A 22,385-nucleotide genomic window follows, 5' to 3' on the forward strand; every position below is an offset into this window, starting at 1 on the left:
TATATAGGCCTTAGTGGTCCCCTAATACTGTATCTGAAGTCTCTTTTATATAGACCTTAGTGGTCCCCTAATACTGTATCTGAAGTCTCTTTTATATAGGCCTTAGTGGTCCCCTAATACTGTATCTGAAGTCTCTTTCCCGAAATTCAGCCTTGGTGTAGAATTACAGCCACAATGAGCCAGTCCCACAATGAGCTTTCCTTAGGACGTGCCATTTCTGTGTCTGTAGCTATAAAGGCTATTGAGGAGGAGAGAGGGGGGGGCAAGGTGGAGGGTGGGAGTGTGGCCTTGACCAACTGCCATGCTTCGCTCGTTTGCAAGCCATGATGTCTCTCTCTTTCTCATGGTTGGGCTAAATTTTCTGGGCAGGCAAAGCAGAGAAAGGGGAGGTAACCTTTCCCCTTATGACATCATAAAGGGAAGATTCCAGATTGGCCCATCTGAGCTTACTTTTTCTCAAAGACAGAGCAGTATACCCAGGGCTTGGTTTACACCTATCGCCATTTCTAGCCACTGGGGGACCATAGGCAGGCTGTTAAAAAACCTCGTGAAGTGAAATTGTCATGCCATGGGACCTTTAAACTAATCAAAATCATCATGGGTGGTGCTAAGCACCGGGCAGAGCCATGGTGCCGCTGCAAAATAGCCTTGGGAAGGAATTTGTTTTGGTGGAACATGTGAAGTGGAATGTCATGGATATAAACTAGGTCGAAACAAGACTGTCTTCCAGTAAACACTTCCATAGGTTTAAGCAGCGATTAGGACTCATATAACGTTTATAGTGACAGCGCCCTCTAGTGACCTCTTAAGTATAAGAGCGCCAAATTCCGAGTAAGGACTGACAGGATTTCGATTACTGGCAATTATTTTTTTAAATTTAGGAAGTGTGATGTGTGAAGTGTGAGGAGCCACAGGGCCCAGGACTTCAGCCGAACAGCAGGGTTCACATCCTTTGTCACGTATTCTCTGAACTATAAGTGTATACTGTAACACTAATAGTTCCCTGCTGTTGAATTGAGCGGCTGAGTCTCAAACATGAAAACAGAGCTTCAGACCAGAAGTACATGGGTCTACACACTTTGGCCATTTAATTTAAAAAATAAAATCTTCTGGATGTCTGCTTATATGTCAATCGGAAATTAATTTGTCAATTTGTCCAGAAACATTAATTAAACGACTAAATGAATGAATGAATGAATGAAACCCGAGGGGAATTTGTTTTGCACTCAAGGGAGCCACATTGAACAACAACAACGCAGCAATGGTGGTGACATGCAATCATCAGTCCAATAGCTAAGATGAATCAATAAATAATTAAATAAATAATCGATATATATATAAAATGCCTATGTGCCTGTGTCTGATCTGTTCAGTAACTGAATCCCTATCGGCACAAATTATGTAATTAAACGTCTGAGGCCACGCTTGCCTTAATATTAGACTTATTGCTGTGTATCATCATGTATGTTTTATATAAAGCACTTTGTGATTTATTTATCTGTGAAAAGCGCTCTATGAATACATTTTACTTACTTACTTACTTACTGCTAAGAAGAATAAGAATAATACCGTGTATTCTCATATGGTATTCAAATAATGCTAATGTGTGGCCAACATTAAAAAACGGCCGGTAGTAATATAGTGGGAGGGGTGGACTTACCTGTACTCTAATAGTATACATGGTACATTCTCATATTTATCATAGCATATATTTCTACAGCACTAATTCCAACACTTAACACAGTCATGTTCTGCTCACCACTCTGCTTCTATAGGTCTCTTTTTTTAACACAATAACTGTTTTCTTTCTCTATTTATTTCTAGTCGCTGCTCCTCTACCATCACTGAACTGAACAGAATACTTCCTGCAGATGTGTCACATTAAAAGCCCACCAGGGACAATGCCCTTTGGGTTGCTAAAAGGCTTTTAATGGAAAACATCTGCACAGAAAGTGTCACGTTTCACTGATGGTAGCTTAACAGCAATTGCCAAATGGTAGAATGGAAAAAGAAAAGTTTGAAATACTGTACAGTATTTCTGTAAGAGAAGATACACTGAAGGGTGAGTATGACATGTTGTTATACTGATGAAATAAGTCTGTGGAAATGTATACTACATATTGTTAAATCTGATAAACATGCAGGAAGTTAGCATTGACATTTGCATTCGACTTATAATATTTCCATTATTTACCAAGTGCATTTACACATGAATGTACCCCCTGCATTTACCCCAAGGTATACGGGGGAAATGAAAAAAGCCCTTTGTCTTATTTAAACCTGTTTCAGACAAAGGCCCCATTCAGAATTTAAGAATTTACAGTTATAATTATAAAATATCAGAAATCAAATACTCCCATCCATAGTATGTCTGGGCAGGAAAGCTCACTGGTCAAACAGAGACATCTAGTGGTAAGTAGCAGTCAGTGCAGGGCTGACCCAATTACAATGAATGGAGGGTTAGTATGCAGTAGTGTGTTTTGGTAAATTCATAATAAAACATACAATGTGTTTGTGTGTGGCTTCATTCCTGCCACTGCCAGATATTTAAAGACAGAGTCAGTTGGCTGCCTTTTGCCTGAAGGAGACTATATATGAACTCGTGTGTTACTGGTTACTGGACCCTTTAGACAAAATGGGTGTGTGTGTGCAAATGTTTGGTATTGTATGTGTGGAGAATCCAGCCATTAATACACAGATATGTGTGTGTGTATGTGTGTGTGTGTGTGTGTGTGTGTGTGTGCGTGTGTGTTTGTGTGCGTGTGTGTGTCTGGATGACGGCAATATTAATAACACATCATGAATACAACTCACACTCACATAACACTCACTGTCTCGCTCTCTCCACCTCTGCCTCTTTCTCTCTCTCTTTCTCCCAGTCTCTCTTTCTCTCTCTCTTTCTCTCAGTCTCTCAGTATCTCTCTGTCTGAGTGTATTATTTAAGATAAGCTGAGCTGATGTATTATGTCATTAAATCTCTCTTGTTTTTCTCCTTCTCCCTATAATTCACATTGCTTTCCTAATTCCTCCTTCACACCAATTCTTCCTTCCTTTCTTACTTTGGTTTCTTTAATTCCTCCCTTCCATTATTTTCTTCCTCCATCCTCCTTTCCTGTAAATGACCCCCTCCGTCCTTACTTGCTGTCTTCTGTTCCTGCCTCCATCCTGCTCCCAGCATGCAGCAGTGCTCCCATCAACATGAAGGTGCAGCATGTGAACGGCAGTGCTCTGGTTGTGCGCTGGGCGCGTCCCGAGGTCACCTACCACCCGCCCATCCTCCACTTCCTGGTGTCGTACAGCTGGACCACCCACGACGACAGCTACGAGGAGACGCACCTCACCGACGCTAAACACAAACTGGTGAGACTGGGAGGGACTGGAGCGTGGAGTGGGAGGGTTAGCCTGGGGCACGGTCAATCACAAAACAATGTGCACCGTTTTGCTACGGTTTCCTGGTGTGAAACAGTGTGCAAAAGCTTTGAGTTATGTTTTCTCTCATATGGTGTCATACTTGATACCCAATCAACAGAGACGTGTCTGTAAACTTGTGGTGATAAAAAGGCAGAGCGCTTGCACACACAACAGCGCACCCCCATTTTAGTTTTTTTAAATGCTGCTACATTTTGTCAGGGCTGAAAGTGGCCCTGATTTAACCAAACAGTGACACATGAACAGTCAACCCGTTCTCACTCCCAACTCGTCAAATATTGACGCTTCGTCAGTGTCGCTCAGCGTTGGATACAGACACAAAAATCCCCCTTTAGCATCTGTATGGAATGCACCAGGCAGAGCAGCAGCTTTTAAGAGGAAAACCCCTTCAGATTTGCCATCTCGTTTTCGAGGGGACCTCAGGAAAAAGATACATCACAAACATACATACATACATACATACTGACAGACAAAAGACAAAAGCTCTCCATCACCCCAAAACCACCCATATCCTCCCCATTCCAACCATTAGATATTAGACAATAAACAGTTAAGGTCATTCATATAGACAGTTGAGAAACAATTGTAAAACAATTAATTGAGAGGTATAACATTCTTAAGCTACAGTTTATTTTTTTCACAATGGAATCAATATGAGGTCTGAAGGTAAGTTGGGAGTCGAGCCATAGGCCCAGATATTTAAACTCCTCAACATTCTCTAGACGTGTACAATCCAGGAATTTAACCTCAAGAGAATTATTTTGCTGATGGAGTGCAGATCTGGTTGCATGCTATAAGACTTATTTTTATTCAATAGAAGCAGATTACAAGAGAACCATGTTTGAATATGATTGAAATAAAATTCTGTCTAAGCATATTTGTGGGAGATCATTTATAAAAACGGACAATAAAAGGGGCCCTATGGAAGAACCCTGAGATACACCCATTTCAATTATTCTAGGCTGGGAGAGAGCAGCATTAAAAGACACACTTTGATATCTGTAATGAAGATATGAATTAAACCAAGAGAACAGCTGATTTGGAAAGACCAATAGCATATAGTTTGTCAAGAAGAATATAATGATTGACCATGTTAATAAAAATTGCACCAGTAGACCTGTTGTTATCTTGTGCAGAAAAAATATAATTGGTAAATGTTGTAAGGGCTGTTGTTGTAGAGTGATTAGATCTAAATCCAGATTGATTTGCAGTCAATAGGGAAAAGTAATTAATATATTTAGACACTTGCCTAAAAATAAGCTTTTCGATTATCTTAGCTACCACCTTTGTGTAGTGGTGTTACTTTTGCAAATTTCCACATTTATGGAATTACGCAGGTGGAAAGTGATACATTAAATAAGTCACATAGTGAAAATGCTAGGACGTGAGACGAAAGTTTAATAAACTTAATGTTCAGACCATCAGGACCAGCAGCATTAGAAGATTTTATTTCTCAGATTGCCTGTTGCACATCAGAGGGATGAATTGTTGAAAATTAGCTATTATCACAGTATTTGTTATGCTAGAATAGGCAAGCTCAGATGATTGAGAACAACAGATAGAAGATAAATGCCTAGAATTAATTAAAAAAAAACAACAAACAAGAATGCAGGCTCAGGCCGCATAATATTAACTGGAAATGTTTTATACATATCCTAAATGTTTCCCTGTGTACAGACCTCATTATGAGACAGCCCGTAGGCTATAGAAAAATGAGAAAAGAAAAGTTGATGAATAGCCTAGTAGTAATAGGCCTCAGTAAGAAGCTGCATAGGCAAATTAAAGAAACCAAGTAATGTTTATCAGCCACAGGATTCATTTTAAGCCAGCCCTATAGGCTAAAGAGAATGAGAGAAAAAGAAAAACGTCTCAATATTCTGGTCCGGGAAGAAATTATAAATCATTTCCATATCATGTAAAGATATAAGCAAATAAGTCCCGATTATGCTACTGCAAGCAAACAAACATCATCAACAACAACCAACACATTTTTTTTTTATCAATACCTTAAACATGACAGGAGCAGTCCTTCATTCAGGTGAGAGTTGTAATTTCTGAAGAAACATTTTAGCTTCCCCTGGGGTCTTGCACAGCACCGATTTACCCTCAGAGGTGTTCTTGACCGGAGTTTCTTTTTGATATCATCAAACTCCCGATGCTTTTGGAGAAGACTGGTACTGAAATCCGGGGAAGATATGGACACGTTTGTTGTTGTACTTGAGTTCTTCTTTTTCACGGGCAAGTCGTAGGATTTTATCCTGAAGACTGAGGAGTTTCACCAAAATAGGCCTCGGAGCAAAATTCTTTGGTTCTGTGACTGTTGCATGGGGGAGCGGTGAACCGCCTCACCCAAAAGCTGCTGGATTAGGCTGCCGATGAATCCGTGGATGTTTTTACCCTCAGCTTTTGAGGAACATGAATGAAGCGAAGATTGTAGGCCCTGCTTCGGTATTCAGCATCATCCATTTCATCTCGCAGATTGGAGTTTTCACCCTCGAGTGACTTCAAGCATTTTTTGGATAAGTTGTCCTTATTGTAGCTGACCCTATGTTCAAGCTTCACTACATGCTCACTTAGAGTTGTTAGAAAGCCATGGATCAATGTTAAACTTGACTGAATATTGTCCATTTTAGTGTCGAAGTGTAATAACATTTCAGCTTTCAGTTGTTTTCCACGATAAACTTGTTGGTAACTGATTGTTCCATGATGGACATAAAGCGCTGTAAATCAGAGACTGAGGACATTGTTTATATAAAGTGTCAGTTTGCCAGGATAAATTGCATTCGTAGTGAGACAATAAAATTATTTACGAGTTATTTGAAGGCAAATCTAGTAATATTTGCAGGCCTGGCTGCATCAAACGCTCACGCTGCCGCCATTTTGACAATGTAGTATTAATAGAGACAACGGTAGAAAGTAGTATGAAAGACCAAATACCTGCATAACAAGGCAGTTTGGGGTGGTGGATGGGTCAAACAACACAGGAATGTGGCATATATATGCGAGTTAGCTGCTGAACAGTGTTGTGTTGCCCTCAAACAATTAACAAACATGAATGCCATTCAAATGCTGCTGTTATACTGAATTATACCACAGTATTATATCAGCTGATTGGAGAAAAAAGACTTTAATGCATTCCTATCTCATCATGTCTCCTGCAAAATGTTCCCTGTCCACACAGATCACTCATGAAAACTGAAGCTAAATTAATGTTGTTATGGTTATGTCAGGTAAGAGAAAGATGATGGTCTTTACTATAAAGATACATTATCTATGGCGGCTTGAAGTAGACGAGCATATTAATCAAAACCGTCCTTATTCTTAAAGGTCCTATGACATTCTGCTCTTTGGATGCTTTTATTTAGGCCTTAGTGGTCCCCTAATACTGTATCTTAAGTCTCTTTTCCGAAATTCAGCTTTGGTGCAGAATTACAGCCACTGCTCTAGTCCCACTATTTCCTTTCCTTAGGATGTGCCATTTCTGTGTGTGTAGCTTTAAATGCTATTGAGTAAGGAGAGAGGGGGGCAAGGTGGAGGGTGGGGGTGTGGCCTTGATCAACTGCCATGCTTTGCTTGATTGAAAGCCATGATGTCTCTCTCTTTCTCATGGGCGGGCCAAATGCTCTGGGCGGTCAAAGCAGAGAAAGGAGGAGGTAACCTTGCTCCTTATGACAACATAAGGGGGAGATTCCAGATTCACCCATCTGAGCTTACTTTTTCTGAAAGGTTGAGCAAGATACCCAGGGCTCGGTTTACACCTATCGACATTTCTAGCCACTGGGGGACCATAGGCAGGCTAGAGGAACTCATATTAATGTTGAAAAACCTCATAAAGTGAAATTTTCATGCCATGGGATCTTTAACCAAGTGCCTAAACCATAAGACCAATATAATTTTGACTGAATATGATATATATATATATATATATATATATATATAGATATAAAAGATGAATGTGTTAAGGTCAACTTACTCTCGCATAGCCAGACCTTTTTCCACAGCGCTGCGAAGGAGGGTCTGGCTAGTCCACACAGCATTCTGGGATGGAAGAAAAACGTGCTCTGGTTTCAACCAATGACAATCGTCTTGGGCGGTGCTAAGCCCCGGGCGGAGCCACAATGCTAAGCCCCAGGCCATGGTGCCGCTTCAAAATAGCCTCGGGAAGGAACTTGTTTTGGTGGAACATGTCCGTTCAAAAGTTGTCTGTTTAATATTATATCGATCTATAAGTTACTTGACAGATCAATCTACTGTCTCAGAGACTTCCCTGAAGGCAAGATGGGTGAAAATGTTTGGCGTATAAAGCGTGGAGAAGACCTGTACGACAGAGTACGTGACAAAGGATGTGAACCCTACGGTCCGCCTATAGTCCTCGGCCCTGTGGCTCCTCACGCTTCACACATCCCACTTCCTAAATTGTAAAAATCATTGCCAATAATCAATCAATGAATCCCTCCAAATGATATGTAGCAAATCAAATTTGTAGGATAAAAACATATTTTTTTAAAAGAGATTGCAATCACAATAATAATGTTAGTTGTCAATGGAATCCAATAAGTCTACACTTACATACATTAACATTGACATTTGTAAAATATATCAATATGTGATATATGTGGAGACATCAACATGCACATTAGCAGAAGTGTTTTCTAATGTACAAAGAAATAAAATAAACTATGCGTTAACGTAGAATCACATGCACACTCTGGAAATGAAATTTCCAGTAAGACAGTGTTGTATAACATAATAGGAAATCACCAGCATGGACCAGCTTTGCTTACCCTCAAATATGAGTGCATATATAATGAGCTCATTGCTTTAAATTGTCTTTAAATGAGATGTTCACTCACACACACACACTTTCTCTGCAGCCTTTCTCTGATGTGCTTTCTCGGCCTGGTTAGTGCGAGAAAAAACTAAAAGCAAAAACCTCTGTTCATACTTCTGACTCTGAGCTGTCGATAGCCATGTTTGCGCTGCTATATAATCCACAGAGATACAAAAGAACAATGAATCCTTTCAGTTCGTCTTCACACAGCTCAGACGTCATCATGTCAACAGCCCTGTGTGCCTCACCACACCACTGTGTTTGTGTATGTGAAGTTAGTTTATTTCAACTTCCAGCCCTGTCAGTCCATGGGCTTTCCAACACTGAAATCAAACAGCAGCCACTACTACGGCTGAATAATGAATAATGAAGCCAGTGCTGGTCTGTTTCACACTGCAGTTCCTGCAGCAGCCACTGGACATTGTTTCCAAAAAATTTCATTTTAATTAAAATTTTGTAATAAAAGTTAGTATTTGGTTAATGGCTGGCCCCAAATAGAGGCCTCTGGCTAGAAGGACATTATCAAGATGACCTATCAGCTGTACTATAATGGAGTCATGTCATTCTCTCCACTCTGTGCTCCAACCAGTCCTCCAAACCATTCGACGATATCTGCCGTTTGTTCCTACCCTCTGATCAACACATATGTAGAGACTAGAGATGTTCCGATACCAATTTTCGCTCCGATACCTGAACTTCAGCCGATACGAGTTCGGATCCGACACCATTGTGTTATATATTTTATCATGTTTTAACAGCTGTATACTACCAACCCTGTACAGGTGTAACAGGATTGCTATCTTTGTTGTACGGCCTGGCTCGGGTTAAACCTTAAACAATTAATGCCGTAGAAGTTTCTTTATTATCCGGTTTGGCAGTCAGTCAAAATGGAAAAAGAACAGAAATAGACAGTAGATTTAGACAGTAAACTACGTGGTATCAGACCGGTGGATTGACTCCAGTACTCGCCAATACCGATACCAGCATTTAAGGCAGTATAGGAGACTTTTCAGATACTGGTAAACGGTATTGGAACAAATACAGTATATATATATATATATATATATATATATATATACATACATACATACATACATACTGTACATACATACTGTCTCTAGTACAGCCTGTCTCAGTTAATGGTCTGGCTCTGCATTCAGATGAGATAAAGAACAATTAACTAGTGTAGTCTAATGCCACATCATACACACTGATCCTAATTATTGCATAATTAAATGAGTTTTCCTCCTTATATTTTTGTGGATATTTTTCTTATATATTATTTTATTATTGCCTATATCTATATGAGTCTATCCATCAAATGACACAGCCTGAGAAACGTGCATACTCGCCTACTTATGATGCATTCAAATACTCTCAGACATGTTGTAAGTGTGGGGGATGAAGGGCACCGACAGGTTAAATGTGGGGGGCATGTCCCGCTACGCCCTTGGAACAGCCCATTGTTTATGATTTTGTTTTAATGATGATGTATGAATATTTTTGGGCTTTAGGCATTTTTAGGGCTTAAAAGTAGAAACTGTTGTGCTTAATAATGCCTCCTTATCAGGGAGGGCTTCTATACAAAACTCTTGAAAAACCCAAATGGGTCACATCAACGTCCAAATTCTAGCTCAGCCAACCATCAACTGCTCATCAGACAGCAATCAGATGATTTCCCCTCAGAACCAACTACACATCCACCCACATAACAAAGTGCACGTATTTCTAACTGTAGTTGCTGTTCACTACTTCCTTCCTTTCTGTCCTTTACTCCTGTTACAGACAAAAGCACCATGCACACAGGCACCATCACGTTCTTGATAAACACTAAGATTATTACATTCATTCATCCTTTACCCTCTGAGGACAAAAAACACACAAGCGAGTCCAAGCGATGTTTGACAACACTCCTACTCAAAAAGCCATATTTCAAAATTTCAGTTTAGACATTTACTATTTAATTCATATATTATGCTACTTTTATAAACCAAAAACATTTTCACGAGAGATTTCCTTTGTTTTTCATGCCCCTACTTTCCCTCCTTCCTTCTGCCACCCCTCCCTGATGATACATTGCCAGCTGAAAGCACACCACCCACCGCCACCGCAGCCTTCAGCCATATGTTATTGGATTAAACTGATTAATGTACTATGATTTACCCCATCACATTGATACACTGCACACATGAACATATTTCAATCATCCAGTGCTTTCCCATGTGCAAAGATATCACTGCCCAGACTGATTTCTGATTAGACAGTGAAACTGCTTTGAAAAGAGCCCCAGACAAATTTATTGTAAATAATGTCGGGAAGATTTCGGACTAATGGACAGTCAAATGCAATTGCACTGGGAGGCTGTGTGTGTGTGTGTGTGTGTGTGTGTGTGTTTGTTATTTCAGAAATACAGAGGACCTTACATCATCAAAAATAGGACCACGAGTGCCTTGTGAAATCTAACAAACTCGGAACACCACTCGGTGTTTTGACACGTACAAAATCATCACTGATTGCATCATTAAAAAATTTGAGTCTTTTCTGTTTAACAATGGCACATACACGCAGCTCTGGCAAAATAAAATGTATTATGAGAAAATATGTTTGGCAGAAGTAGTTATTAATTTGTCTGGGGACAAAAGCGTTTGATCACAAACACACATGAATGCCAACACACACACAACACGCAACATCCTTTATCAATTTCATTACAAATGGTCTCATCAGGAGCCAAAATGAGCCATCAGAGAAGGCTGTGGAGCAGACAGAAGGTTTCATTCCCTTACATTGTGGTCTGCCGATCGGCTAGCAGAATACTAATGCTGAGCTGGAGGGCATGCAAAAAAGCATGACCTTGGGCCAGAGGCTCTGTGGGGAAACAGGAATGGCTGCAGAAAAAGGGATCAGAGTGCCCCCTGGCTGTGGAAGCAGCTTCAGCCTTCAGTACTGCGATTCTGCCACGATGAGAGATGGAGGGAGAGAGGTGGGAAGTGTTTTTATCCTCTCATTATCAACTCGAGAGACTATCCCTCCCTCTGAAATCTACTTCACTCTCCCTCGCCCTTCCTACTCTTGCTCCCCTTGGCGTCTTCCCCCCACCGACGGCCCTTCCCACACACTATTTTTTCTACCCTCTTTCTGTCAGCCCTTTGAGTCTGCTCTTATTCCTCATATTCTCCCTTGACGCCTCTATCTAGGTCACAACAGGGACTTACATGGCTTTAGGACCCCCAAATCCCTCTAACGTCCCCCTTGTCACAATCAATGTAATGAAACATTGTAGACTGGACTATTTTATGGGAAGCGGGGGGATCGACAGACAGACAGACAGACAGGCAGAAAGACAGAAAGGCAGACAGACATGCAGCAAGCAGGCAGGCAGGCAGACGAAAGATACAGCACCATACACTACATAATTAAGCATGGTTTTTAAAAGTTAAGCATATGTTCTGTTAACACTCCAAGACAGAATGTTTGTGACTTACACAACAAGCATCTTATCCCGTTACAACACATCCCTACAGTATGACTAAACGACTTATATGGTCGATTTTAAAAGAGTCCTTAAAACGACGCATACAACCGTTCTATTTACTGCTGAGACCTCATTGTGTCACATACTAAGGTTTCACTTTTGGTTTCACACGGGACAGGCCTGGAGAGATATCTTAGTTTGGACCAAAGGGGTATAGATCGACCAAGCAAAAGGCATTGTCATTGGGTGGTTTTGGCTCAAGTGGTCCAACAATGGGAAGGTTGGTGGTTTGATTCCTGGCAGTGGCGGTTCTGGTGGGGTGCAGGGGTGGTCAATGCCTCCATAATATTAAGCCTCGACCCCCCCCCTCTGACCCCGCTAACTATGGCAAATATTTTCATAAATTTTTTAATGCCGTCTTTATCCCCCAAGAGGGGATAGTATTCATGTGCAGTGATAGATAGAATGTAGGTTAACACTAAATGTGTATGTAATAAAGGGGGGGATTTTTGGGCAAACGTCTCAAGTAAAATATCCAATATATAAGAAATGATAAAATATATAAATATAGGTGTAAAAAGGGCCGACAACGCCACATAGGTTTTGTTGAGGCCTAGGACCTCTTTAAAACTACAACAGATAAAAGGTTAAAAACAGGTTCTTTGTTCTGGGGGAGAGCAGTAAAAACGGTGTATTTTAAAACAATGAATAAAACAAGAAGTTGAGAAACCACAATTATTTTAACAAGGATAAAACAATAAAATGTGCTAAAAAAAAAAAAAAAAAAAAAAAAAAAAAAAAAAAAAATTAAAAACACTAAAACCAACTACTTAAAAATCAACTAAAACAGTCCAAACAGAATGGGAGTCTTGACTTCACAAAGTCCACAGGGTTCTGCTGACAACCAGTTTCCTCTCCTTATGCGGCCCTCCTCGGGTATAACCTGCAACAGAAAACACTCCGGCCAGTAACACGTCCTCAGCAACTGTTCAAAAACGGGACTTACGCGGAAGGGAGAGTTCCACACTCTCCCACTTTCTGCGGTCTGTGTTTGGCTTGCTTCACTGTAGCTTCAGGCCGGTCTAAGGTTGTTTCCCTTTGTGTCTTTGTCTGATCTCCCATCTTCTTTGCCGCTCGTTCCGAGTGTTCTGTCATATCTCCACGTCTTCCTGGATCCCCCTTTTGCTGCTATTCTGTCCTTTTTTTATATCCAACAGCCAGTCTATTCTCTGGCTCCCAGGTGTAAATCCTTACCCTAATTACTGCATGTCCGGTGGCGGAAGTAAACATTAAAAAAACATGCATTTCAAAATAAAAGCATGCAATAAAAAGAAGATAAAACCACAGCAAACGATAAAACACAGCAAATCCAATAAAAGCATGCTCACAATAAAAACATCCACCTCCACCCCGTGACATGTATTCTTGTGTTTATTGTTATATGTGTATCGTTAGTCTTTTGTAGAACCAAAGAACCTACTGTCTTTATAATCTATCTTTTTAATAATCTATCTTTTTAATAAACTGTACAGTCTGTACACTTACAAAGTTCTCAATGCTTCGGTGTGCATGTAGGGACCCTCGTTATGCTACCGTTGAAGTGTGGTGCTATTTTGAGCCTTGTTAGTGGAATAAAATAGCAATTTACCATCTGCACCGAAAGCTAGCGTTAGCAGCTAACCACCGGTTTGTGGTAGCTTGTTTAAAGCTAGAGACGCATTTGATTAGCATGAAAAAATGTCCCAGAAAACATTCAACTCAGTACACATATGTTATTAACCCCTAGGTTCATTTTGCGCTGGAATTGTCTTTTAAAAGGAGAATTCAAGAAGATACTGTATCTAAAAATGCCCTTAGACCTGCGAGGGTTAGTGTTTAACATTTCCTCATTCTAGATGTATAGAATGTCCTGTCTTTCTATAGCCTACTACTGCTTGTGGTCTTATTGTATATTAGTCTGGATCAATGACATTTCCACTTTTTCAATTTCAAGTTCATTTCCAGGATAATCGCTGGATGTCCCTCTCCTTCCGCTCTCTTTGTGTTGCCGTTCTTTAACACTGTTCGCTTCGGGAAACAACTATAAACTTCCAGCTAGCAAGCTACTCGCTAAAAATGGCAAGTTTTGAAGAAGATTTGGATGGTGCAACAAGGCAGGCCTCTTCGTTCTTTAGGGAATGATTGTAAAGATTTACAAAGAATACGTTTACGACATTTACAATCTAACTGTTTTGGGGCCGATTGGTGGGATTGCTGTGAACAAAGTCCACACGGCGATACACTGGTAAGAGCATATGAGGTTTAACCATGTATCCAGCTAATTTAAATAGCTCACATTACTGTATTGTCTGTTAACTTAATTATTGTATGTGGCGTTTTCTTTTGCGGGGTTCAAATGTTCCACCAAAACAAGTTCCTTCTCCAAGCTTAGCGTCCTGCCCAAGAACATTATGATTGGTTTAAAGAAATGCAAACAACCCAGAGCGTTTTTTCCTCTTATCCCACAATGTATGTGTGTCATGCAATGTGAGACTAATTGTAAATAAAAAATGTAGTTGTATGATGGACTGTATATACTCAGACACTTGATTGTATTGGGTATAAATACAGTAACGATGCAGATCAGTTCTGCAAAGAAAAGTAATCTGATCCCACACTCTTCAGACATTCGGTTTGTTTATCAGCTGCGGTTGATGCCACTGTACGTTGAAGCCCTGAGATGTTTGCGTGAAACCTTTTGATTTACTCAATCTTTGCCACCCATCTGTGTGAGAGCAGGAGTCAGCTGGAAGCGTGGATTCTCCACCACGTTAGTGTAAACAGCAACACCCCATCTGACAGAGCGCTGCCTTCTCATGAAAGCTATCAGTTGCACGTCAGATTTTCTGTACGGTCCCAAGGTGCATTTGTGGTGATGATATCTAGTTCCCTTTGAATTCATGACGGAGATTAAAGGAGTTGTGTGGCAATTCACAGCTAAAAGAGGAAAACTTATAATTAACTCAGTTCAACTACCAAAGTCAAAACACGTGCATGTTTCTATTGAAGGTGTATCATTTTAACACCAGTATATCATTACCACATCAGTGTGAATAATGTAACCAAAAGGCGCTGCCGCTGAGAATATTGTCAGCCTTTCGCTGCATGCATACCCCAATGCCTGTAAAGTCTTTATGTTAAGATAAACACAATATAACTGGCTGACCGTTCCATTTCTGACTGCAAGAGATGAGCGTGAAACATATCATGTCAAACTGGGATGGGAACCGATGTTGGATCCTCTGTAGATCGTCTCATTTGGGAGAAGGTGCAGTTTTAGCCTTTAGTATCTCTGAAGGACACACCTATTTGGGCCGAGTGCGTCGTAGCAGACTGGGCAGCTTGATCTGGGACACATTTGAAAGGGAAATATGTAGTGCTGGGACGATATGCTTTTGTCCCAGTTCGATTTTTTTCACAGTACATGGGTGACGATTGGATCTGCATTGTGATTTTCATTTCTTGCGATCCTAGAAGTGTTGTAATTCCATAGTATTGAGTATTGTGATTTTCGTTTCCTTCTTTAACAAAAACAAAAGTTGAATAGACAATATATCATGAGACATTCTAAAAACGAATTGTTTTCTAAAAAGAATGCATATCACATGTCAGTCAGTCAGTCTGACATTTATTTTATAGGTAAAGAACATAACATGGATTTTCTGCATTATCTGCTTTGGTTTTGCTGGAAACTGATATGATGTAGTCGCCGTCGGCGTTACTGTATGAACAGAATATATTTAGGTAAATAATCAATTTTAAAAATCATTGCAAACAAAATCACGATACATTTTCAATTTTTTACCCCACCCCTACAAGTCTGCCAGATTGCCTTATGGCACACATGAAGTGTAGGGAGCTGTTCTGCCCGCATACAGTTTCTGGTAAAGGCAAAATGTTTAAAGTGGCTGATAGATTACTGTGTTTTGAATTTGAAACATTGTGATGGCGTAAGCTGTAGCTTGTGGAAAAATGAGAATTGATACAGTGTTTGTGTTATTTTTAGCCCATTTGTTTCAAATTCAATTTGCTGGGAGGAGGGATTGCTCTTTGCCAGTGTCTTATATAACACTATTATGGAGGCGCTAAAGTTAAGAATTTTTAAATTCTTTAAAGCTGTACTAATCTGTTATATAGTTTTGTTTTTTTGTCCACTTGGGGGCAAAACTCCACAATAAGCTGAAAATCACACGTTTTGCCCTTGTAAAGTTGATTTGGTGAATATGTTAAGCAAACAATTATCTGTTTACTAGTGATGGCCAAATGAAGCTTCATGAAGCTTCTTTATTTTCTAAGCCCACTAGATGGCGCTCTCTGTTCAACAAAGCGTTGAAAGCATATTAAATTCCCATTCCTTGAGCCTTTTTCGTTAAACCAAGATTGCATTCTAGTAGGCTCAGAAAATAAATAAAACGGTTCACAAAGCTTCATGAAGCTGTTTGGCCATTACTACTGTTCACATCCAGCAGACACAAAGCAACATTAGCATTTACTCAGGGTTGTATTTCTGGCCAGCTGATGAATGTAAGTTTAATATTAACTCTCACTTTAGCTCTATTTTGGTCTCCACCAACTCCTAAAAGAGAAATATCTGTCTCTTTAGCTGCTAAATGCTTTACTATGTTCACCAGCTAGTCTATAACTTATCATTGTTTCTGTTTGGTCCACTGGAGGGCACTGGTACCGCAGGTTTATCAGAGCTTTTTTGTTAAAAACAGCTGCCTGCTGCTGGAAACCAGGTTGATGAGAGTTTTGAGACTGAATCAAAATTGTAAAGTTGCAGTCCATCAAACCAAAACAATAAGCTAAAAGATTCCAAGATGTTGGAGAGCTGAGAGGAAAACTGGTGATGATTCTCTGGAGGTATGTCACTACGAGCAACCCTTTGCATTATGCACAGTAGTTTAATCCATTGTTCATATAAAAAAATATTGATTAGTGCAGCTTTATTGAGTGAAACATTATTTCCTTCACAGGAAGGAATGTGTAGGATTATTAAAAATTGTTCCTTAATTTGTTGAAAAGTAAACAGACTACAACATTAGCATTAGAGGCTACTACATGCTTTCACTTGTTGATATTAAATAGACCATAGGCAGTTTGATAATGATCTATCAATTGTTTAAATTACTATGTATTATCCCATTGAGAAATCAAAAGTTTGGACGGTCGATATAATGTGATGGTGTGGACGACATACTGGGTATAGTGATGGTTAAATGTCTTCGCTGACTGAACTGATTTTACTTCTTGAACCCATTAAACAGAGTGTGATATCTTCCAATGGCCTGCTGTATCTCTGTACTTTGTAATTGTGATTCTGACTATCTGCAGAGATAAAACATATAAAGCGTATGAAATGGCCGGCTGATAAATTTGTCAGACTTGATTAAAAAACGAGACGTTGGTCATATAATGAAATTAGAATGAAGCAGTATAGGAATAACGTGTGGGAGTCTAATATACCATTAAAACAAGGCTCTTCTGGAATTCATCTCTCACTGCTTTTAAGATTAGTGCATGTACAGTACATGATAACTTTATCGTTCTGCTGATCCAAAGCAGTGTGAGTTCTTTCTATTAACTTGACAGAGGGGTCTGAAAAAATGAGAGTGTGAGCTGATGTGGCTGTGACCCATGCTAAGCCAGTCACGAGGATAGCGCTGTTAATTGGGATGAGGGGGGAGTCTTGTGGCGTTAATGGGATGATGAGCATGCATAAGGGCTGCTTTTGAGCACGGACAATCATTCTCGAGTTTTAATCTTGAGGAAAAACTCAGGAGCAGCACAATTGATATTCGCATATGTAATGAAGGTTTTAGAGACCTTGATGAATTACGCAGAAGCATTTAATGGAATCTCAATTTAGGAGAAATTGAAGCAGGCAGTACAGTTTCACCACGATGTGTTATCATGTCTCGCCATCCCAACTCTCTGAAGTTCCGGTCTTCCTGAAAGTGTATTTCAACTCATGCTGGAGCCGTTACGTTTAACTTAGTCTATATCCACGACGTTCCACTTCCGGGATTGCTCTGTTGCCGCGGGAAATTCCGCCAGATGTCCTTCTTTTAGGCCGGATGTCCGTTACCTTCCGCTTTCTTTGCGTCGGCGTTCTAAACTTTAAATTTATGAGGACTTATGGTTAACTGCTCCTCAGATCTCTGCAGGGTAAATCCAGACAGCTAGCTAGACTATCTGTCCAATCTGAGTTTTCTATTGCACGACTAAAACTACTTTTGAAAATACACATTCCACCAAAAAAAGTTCCTTCCCAAGGCTATTTTTTGTGATTGGTTTAAATAAATGCCAATAAACCAGAGCACGTTTTTCTCCCATCTCAGAATGCTGTGTGGACTAGCCAGACCCTCCTCCACAGCGCCGTGAAGGAAGGTCTGGCAATGCAAGACTAAGTTTTGTTGAACCTTTAATGTCAACAAAGATATTGCAGGCGTCATAAACACATCTGCTTACCTAAAATCTAGTTGAGTCTATCTGTCTCTCTGAGAAGTATGCAAAAGTGTGTACGTTTCCACCGACCTCCAAAAGGAGACAGTCCTAAAACAAAACGTTCCCTTATCATACAGCTGCCTAGATTCCCTGAGTTAAATTACTCCTCTGCCTGAGACAGGTTATGAGGTTATGTTGGACACTGACCTGAATGAGACCTGGGGTACCACTGTTGCAACTTACATAGCATAAGTTTGTAAGCTGGAAATACCACCACATTTATATGAAAAGAGAATCTTAGCTCAAAGGATCACTTCCTTGCTTTCTGGGCTTTCAACAGAGACAGGGGTTAGTGGTTAGCATCTTCCCACATACACAACCACCACTGAAGAGCCACATTGGTGCATGTGATTTAACCTGAGGCCAGCTCCATCTGCTGAAGAAGAAAGCTAAGAAGCAGGCTTTTTTTTTTTTTTTAGCTCCTATTATCGTGCGTATTTGACAGGGAGATAATGATGAGGGCGTAACACACACAGCTAGGATGAAATATTTAGGATGAACCACGGATAGACAGCTGCATTGTCTGTTGTTGGGATAGCTACAGTAATAATGTGAAGTGACCTGACTGTATTAAAAGCTGTGGAGAACTAATGTGTGTATGGGGATGAGATGGTCTCCCCGGTTGACCCTGGTTCTCCTAATGAGCTTCATTAGGAGAACACCAGACAGCATGCCAGGCTGGAATACTCCAGTCTGGTTCGGTCCCAAGTTTGCTCCTTTGATGTGTTTTCTGTTGTTCTGTACTCTGCAGTTGTTATTTTTTACTTTTAATTCACAACGGTTTAAGTTGTGTTGTGCACACATTTGGATGAACAATTGAAGCAGGGAAATAGGACCCCACGTTGGAGGAAATTTTAGAGTTGATGGATACATGAATCCCAAGCCATTATTTTCTCCATCCTCTTGGTGTTCCTCCAAGCAACCAATAAGTCCAGCTATGCCTAAAAACAGGCCATAAGGATAAAATACCCCTATTCATTTCCACAGAAAATGCATGGAGGAAATTGTTGACCCTGTGTAGAAAGTCGGGGTAATTACAAAAACTCTTTTTCCTTCCTAAAAATTTTCAAATAAAAACCCACGTCCATTTGTAGTAAGGGTTAAAAATCTAGTTCCAGTTGTGCGCTCCCTTAAAGTTACTTATGCCATGCACATTTCATATGACTCTTCATTAAATTATTAAACTCCTTCACACATCAATCTATCTTATTGCTAAACCTGCTACATTAAACCCAGTGCAATATTTATTTCAGGAATATACATCTCCAAGACTTTGTCTGTGTGTATGTTTCATGTCATGTACTGTTGTTATATATGTTTTCACTGTTTCCTTATTTTGGAGTTTATGTCATTTGTGGTAATGTCTCATGTATGTCTGTTGGTGTTATTAATCCCATGTATGTTTGGATGTTTTTGGATGTATGTGTATGTCATTCACTGTTTGGATGTATGTGTATGTCCTCATTTTTAAACAAGCTACCCAGGGATGTACAAAGAATTTCAGCCTTTGGCTGACAATAAAGTTGTATCGTATCGTAAATATTGATATTGGTTTTAAGGTTTGTAATTAAGGGGTTTTTGTTCCCCAGATCCCAAAACATCCTTAAGAATGACTTAACCACATCTGCGTGCAACCGCACCTCTTGATATGAACCCCCTGCCCTGTAACTGAATCAACACGACTTACTGTGTGATACAATCTTGGAGGACCTTAGTGATTTTGTTTGTGTGCATGTTGTGTGTGTTGTCCAGGAGGCCATCATCTCTCCTGTCTCCCCTGATGTGCTATACCTGTTTCGAGTCCAGGCCATCTGCATGAATGACATGCGCAGTGACTTCAGCCAGAGCATGCTCTTCAGAGGTAACAAAGCAACACACACACACACACACACACACACACACACACACACACACACACACACACACACACACACACACACACACACACACACACACAGACGGCTTAGACTTCAAATGCTCATGAATTATCTTTAATGGCATCATAACTGTCATTATGAGCATCGGTACGCATCTCTTTCATGTACACAGCTCAACATGCCTGCACATTATCCTACATTTGTGCAAACAGCATTTTCAGACAGTTAGGATTCCTTTCATCATAATATAATGAAATCTTTCATATTCCGTTTATTTATGTGAGCTCATATCAACAGCTGCAGGCTAAAGGAAACATACCAGAGGAAAGGAAATACATAAACTATCACTAAGCAAGCTGAAATGCAGTGAGATGGATTCATTTCATCGAGCTACATTCAGTTTATCGGCGAAGCCATTAAGTATTCATCGCCTTGCATTTACACTCTGTCACGTTGTGATTAATGCGCTTGCAATGCACTCATGGATGTCTTATAAACATCCCTTCAAGTGAAGTGTTCCCTTGTTGTCTCGCCGGTGTTTAACTGGGGATTGTCCCGTTTTTTTTTTCTTCTTCTCTCCTGTGTTTTAGCGAACACCACCAGGATCTTTGAAGGGACGAGGATCGTGAAAACTGGAATGGTAAGGGAAGCAGAGGTGAATCCCTACTATTGTCTTGTCATTTTTTATCCAGCAGAGAGCAGTGTCTGTGTTAGCATCATTCTTCCCTGTGTGGACAGGAATGTCTCAAAGGGAATTAAAGTCAGGATTAGAAAAGCAGCGGTTCACATGTAACAGGATAAAGGGATATTCATTCTTGATCATAACAGTATAATCTGATAGCGCTTTGTTTTGTAGAAATAATACATTCAAATACAAAAAATCCCTTGGTACTTCCTGACACTATGGGACAAACATCCAACCATCAAATCAAATTGAGCATATTTAAAAAAATATAAATGTGCACACGCAACTTGAAGTACATTCTGGGTTTTATATTTTGCTTAGTTTCATGTCTTAAATGGACAATTCAACCCAAAATCCAAAATACATATTTTAGTCTTACATGTAGTGCTATTTATCAATGTAGATAGTTTTGGTGTGCGTGGCCCGTTGTTGGAGTTATCGACCATAAAGGTGTCTGAAAATACATTTGAAAAACTCTACAGCAATGTATCTTTTCCAGAAATCATGACACTGTTACTCAACATAATCCACAGGCATGGCTGTGAGCAGTTTCATGTAGGAACTATTTTCTTTTTTACAGAAATACCTTCCTTTTTCTTTGTGTTGACATTCTAAACTGTTAGATTTATGAGGACTATGGTTAACTGCTCCTCAGATCTCTGCAGGGTAAATCCAGACAGCTAGCTAGACTATCTGTTCAATCTGAGTTTTCTGTTTCACGACTAAAACAACCTTTGAACGTACACATGTTCCACCAAAACAACTTCCTTCCCAGGGCTATTTTGCAGAAGCACCGTTGCTCCATCCGGCGCTTAGCGCCGCCCAAGACGATTGTGATTGGTTTAAAGAAATGCCAATGAACCAGAGCACGTTTTTTCTCCCATCCAGGAATGCTGTGTGGACTAGCCAGATCCTCGTCTGCAGCGCTGTGGAGGAAGGTCTGGCAATGTGAGACTAGTTTATAGCTTACCGATGCTGCTAGCTCACCTGAGCTAGCTAACGCTACAGCTCAGCCGAGGAGGGCGCCATTCTTTTTTATTTCTCGCCTCTCTTCTGCGCGGTGATACGATTGGCGGGTTTGGTAAAAAAAGGAAATAGTTCCTACATGAAACTGCTGACAACTAGGTCTGTGCATTATCTTGAGTAACCGGGTCATGATGGAAAAAGACATTGCTGTTGAGTTTTTCAAATGTATGTTTATGGCGCTTTGAGCACCGCAAGCCAAGTGCCATCTAGTTCCATTGTATTGGAGAGAAGGCAGACATCTCTACGGCCAATTTCTCCAACACTGGCCAACTCACACCAAAACTGTCCAGACTGATAAATAGGACTACAGGTAAGAGAAAAAATATGTGGTTTTGATTTTGGGGTGAACTGTCCCTTTAATCTACCTTTATTTTGGCAAAATTGCACAAATATGCCTAAAATGAAATGATAACAATAAAGAAACACTGATGTTCGAGCAGTCAGATAAAATAAACAGAATTGTGTGTAACAGAAATTAATTGTTTCCTTTTGCATGCCCTTTTTGTGTTATGGGGG

At 40.1% G+C, this 22,385-nt stretch overlaps 1 protein-coding gene across 2 annotated transcripts in view; it reads left to right on the forward strand.

The window, feature by feature from the left end:
• ptprga (protein tyrosine phosphatase receptor type Ga) overlaps positions 1-22,385 on the forward strand; it is a 509,782-nt gene that overhangs the window by 429,644 nt on the left and 57,753 nt on the right. For both annotated transcript variants that reach the window (XM_028575592.1, XM_028575593.1), the window contains exons 9-11: positions 3,176-3,360; positions 20,034-20,142; positions 20,749-20,798. In XM_028575592.1, coding sequence (XP_028431393.1) covers positions 3,176-3,360; positions 20,034-20,142; positions 20,749-20,798 — 344 coding nt within the window. The remainder of the gene's footprint in view (positions 1-3,175; positions 3,361-20,033; positions 20,143-20,748; positions 20,799-22,385) is intronic.

Source organism: Perca flavescens, chromosome 4 (genome assembly GCF_004354835.1).
Source record: "Perca flavescens isolate YP-PL-M2 chromosome 4, PFLA_1.0, whole genome shotgun sequence".
Lineage (NCBI taxonomy): Eukaryota > Metazoa > Chordata > Actinopteri > Perciformes > Percidae > Perca > Perca flavescens.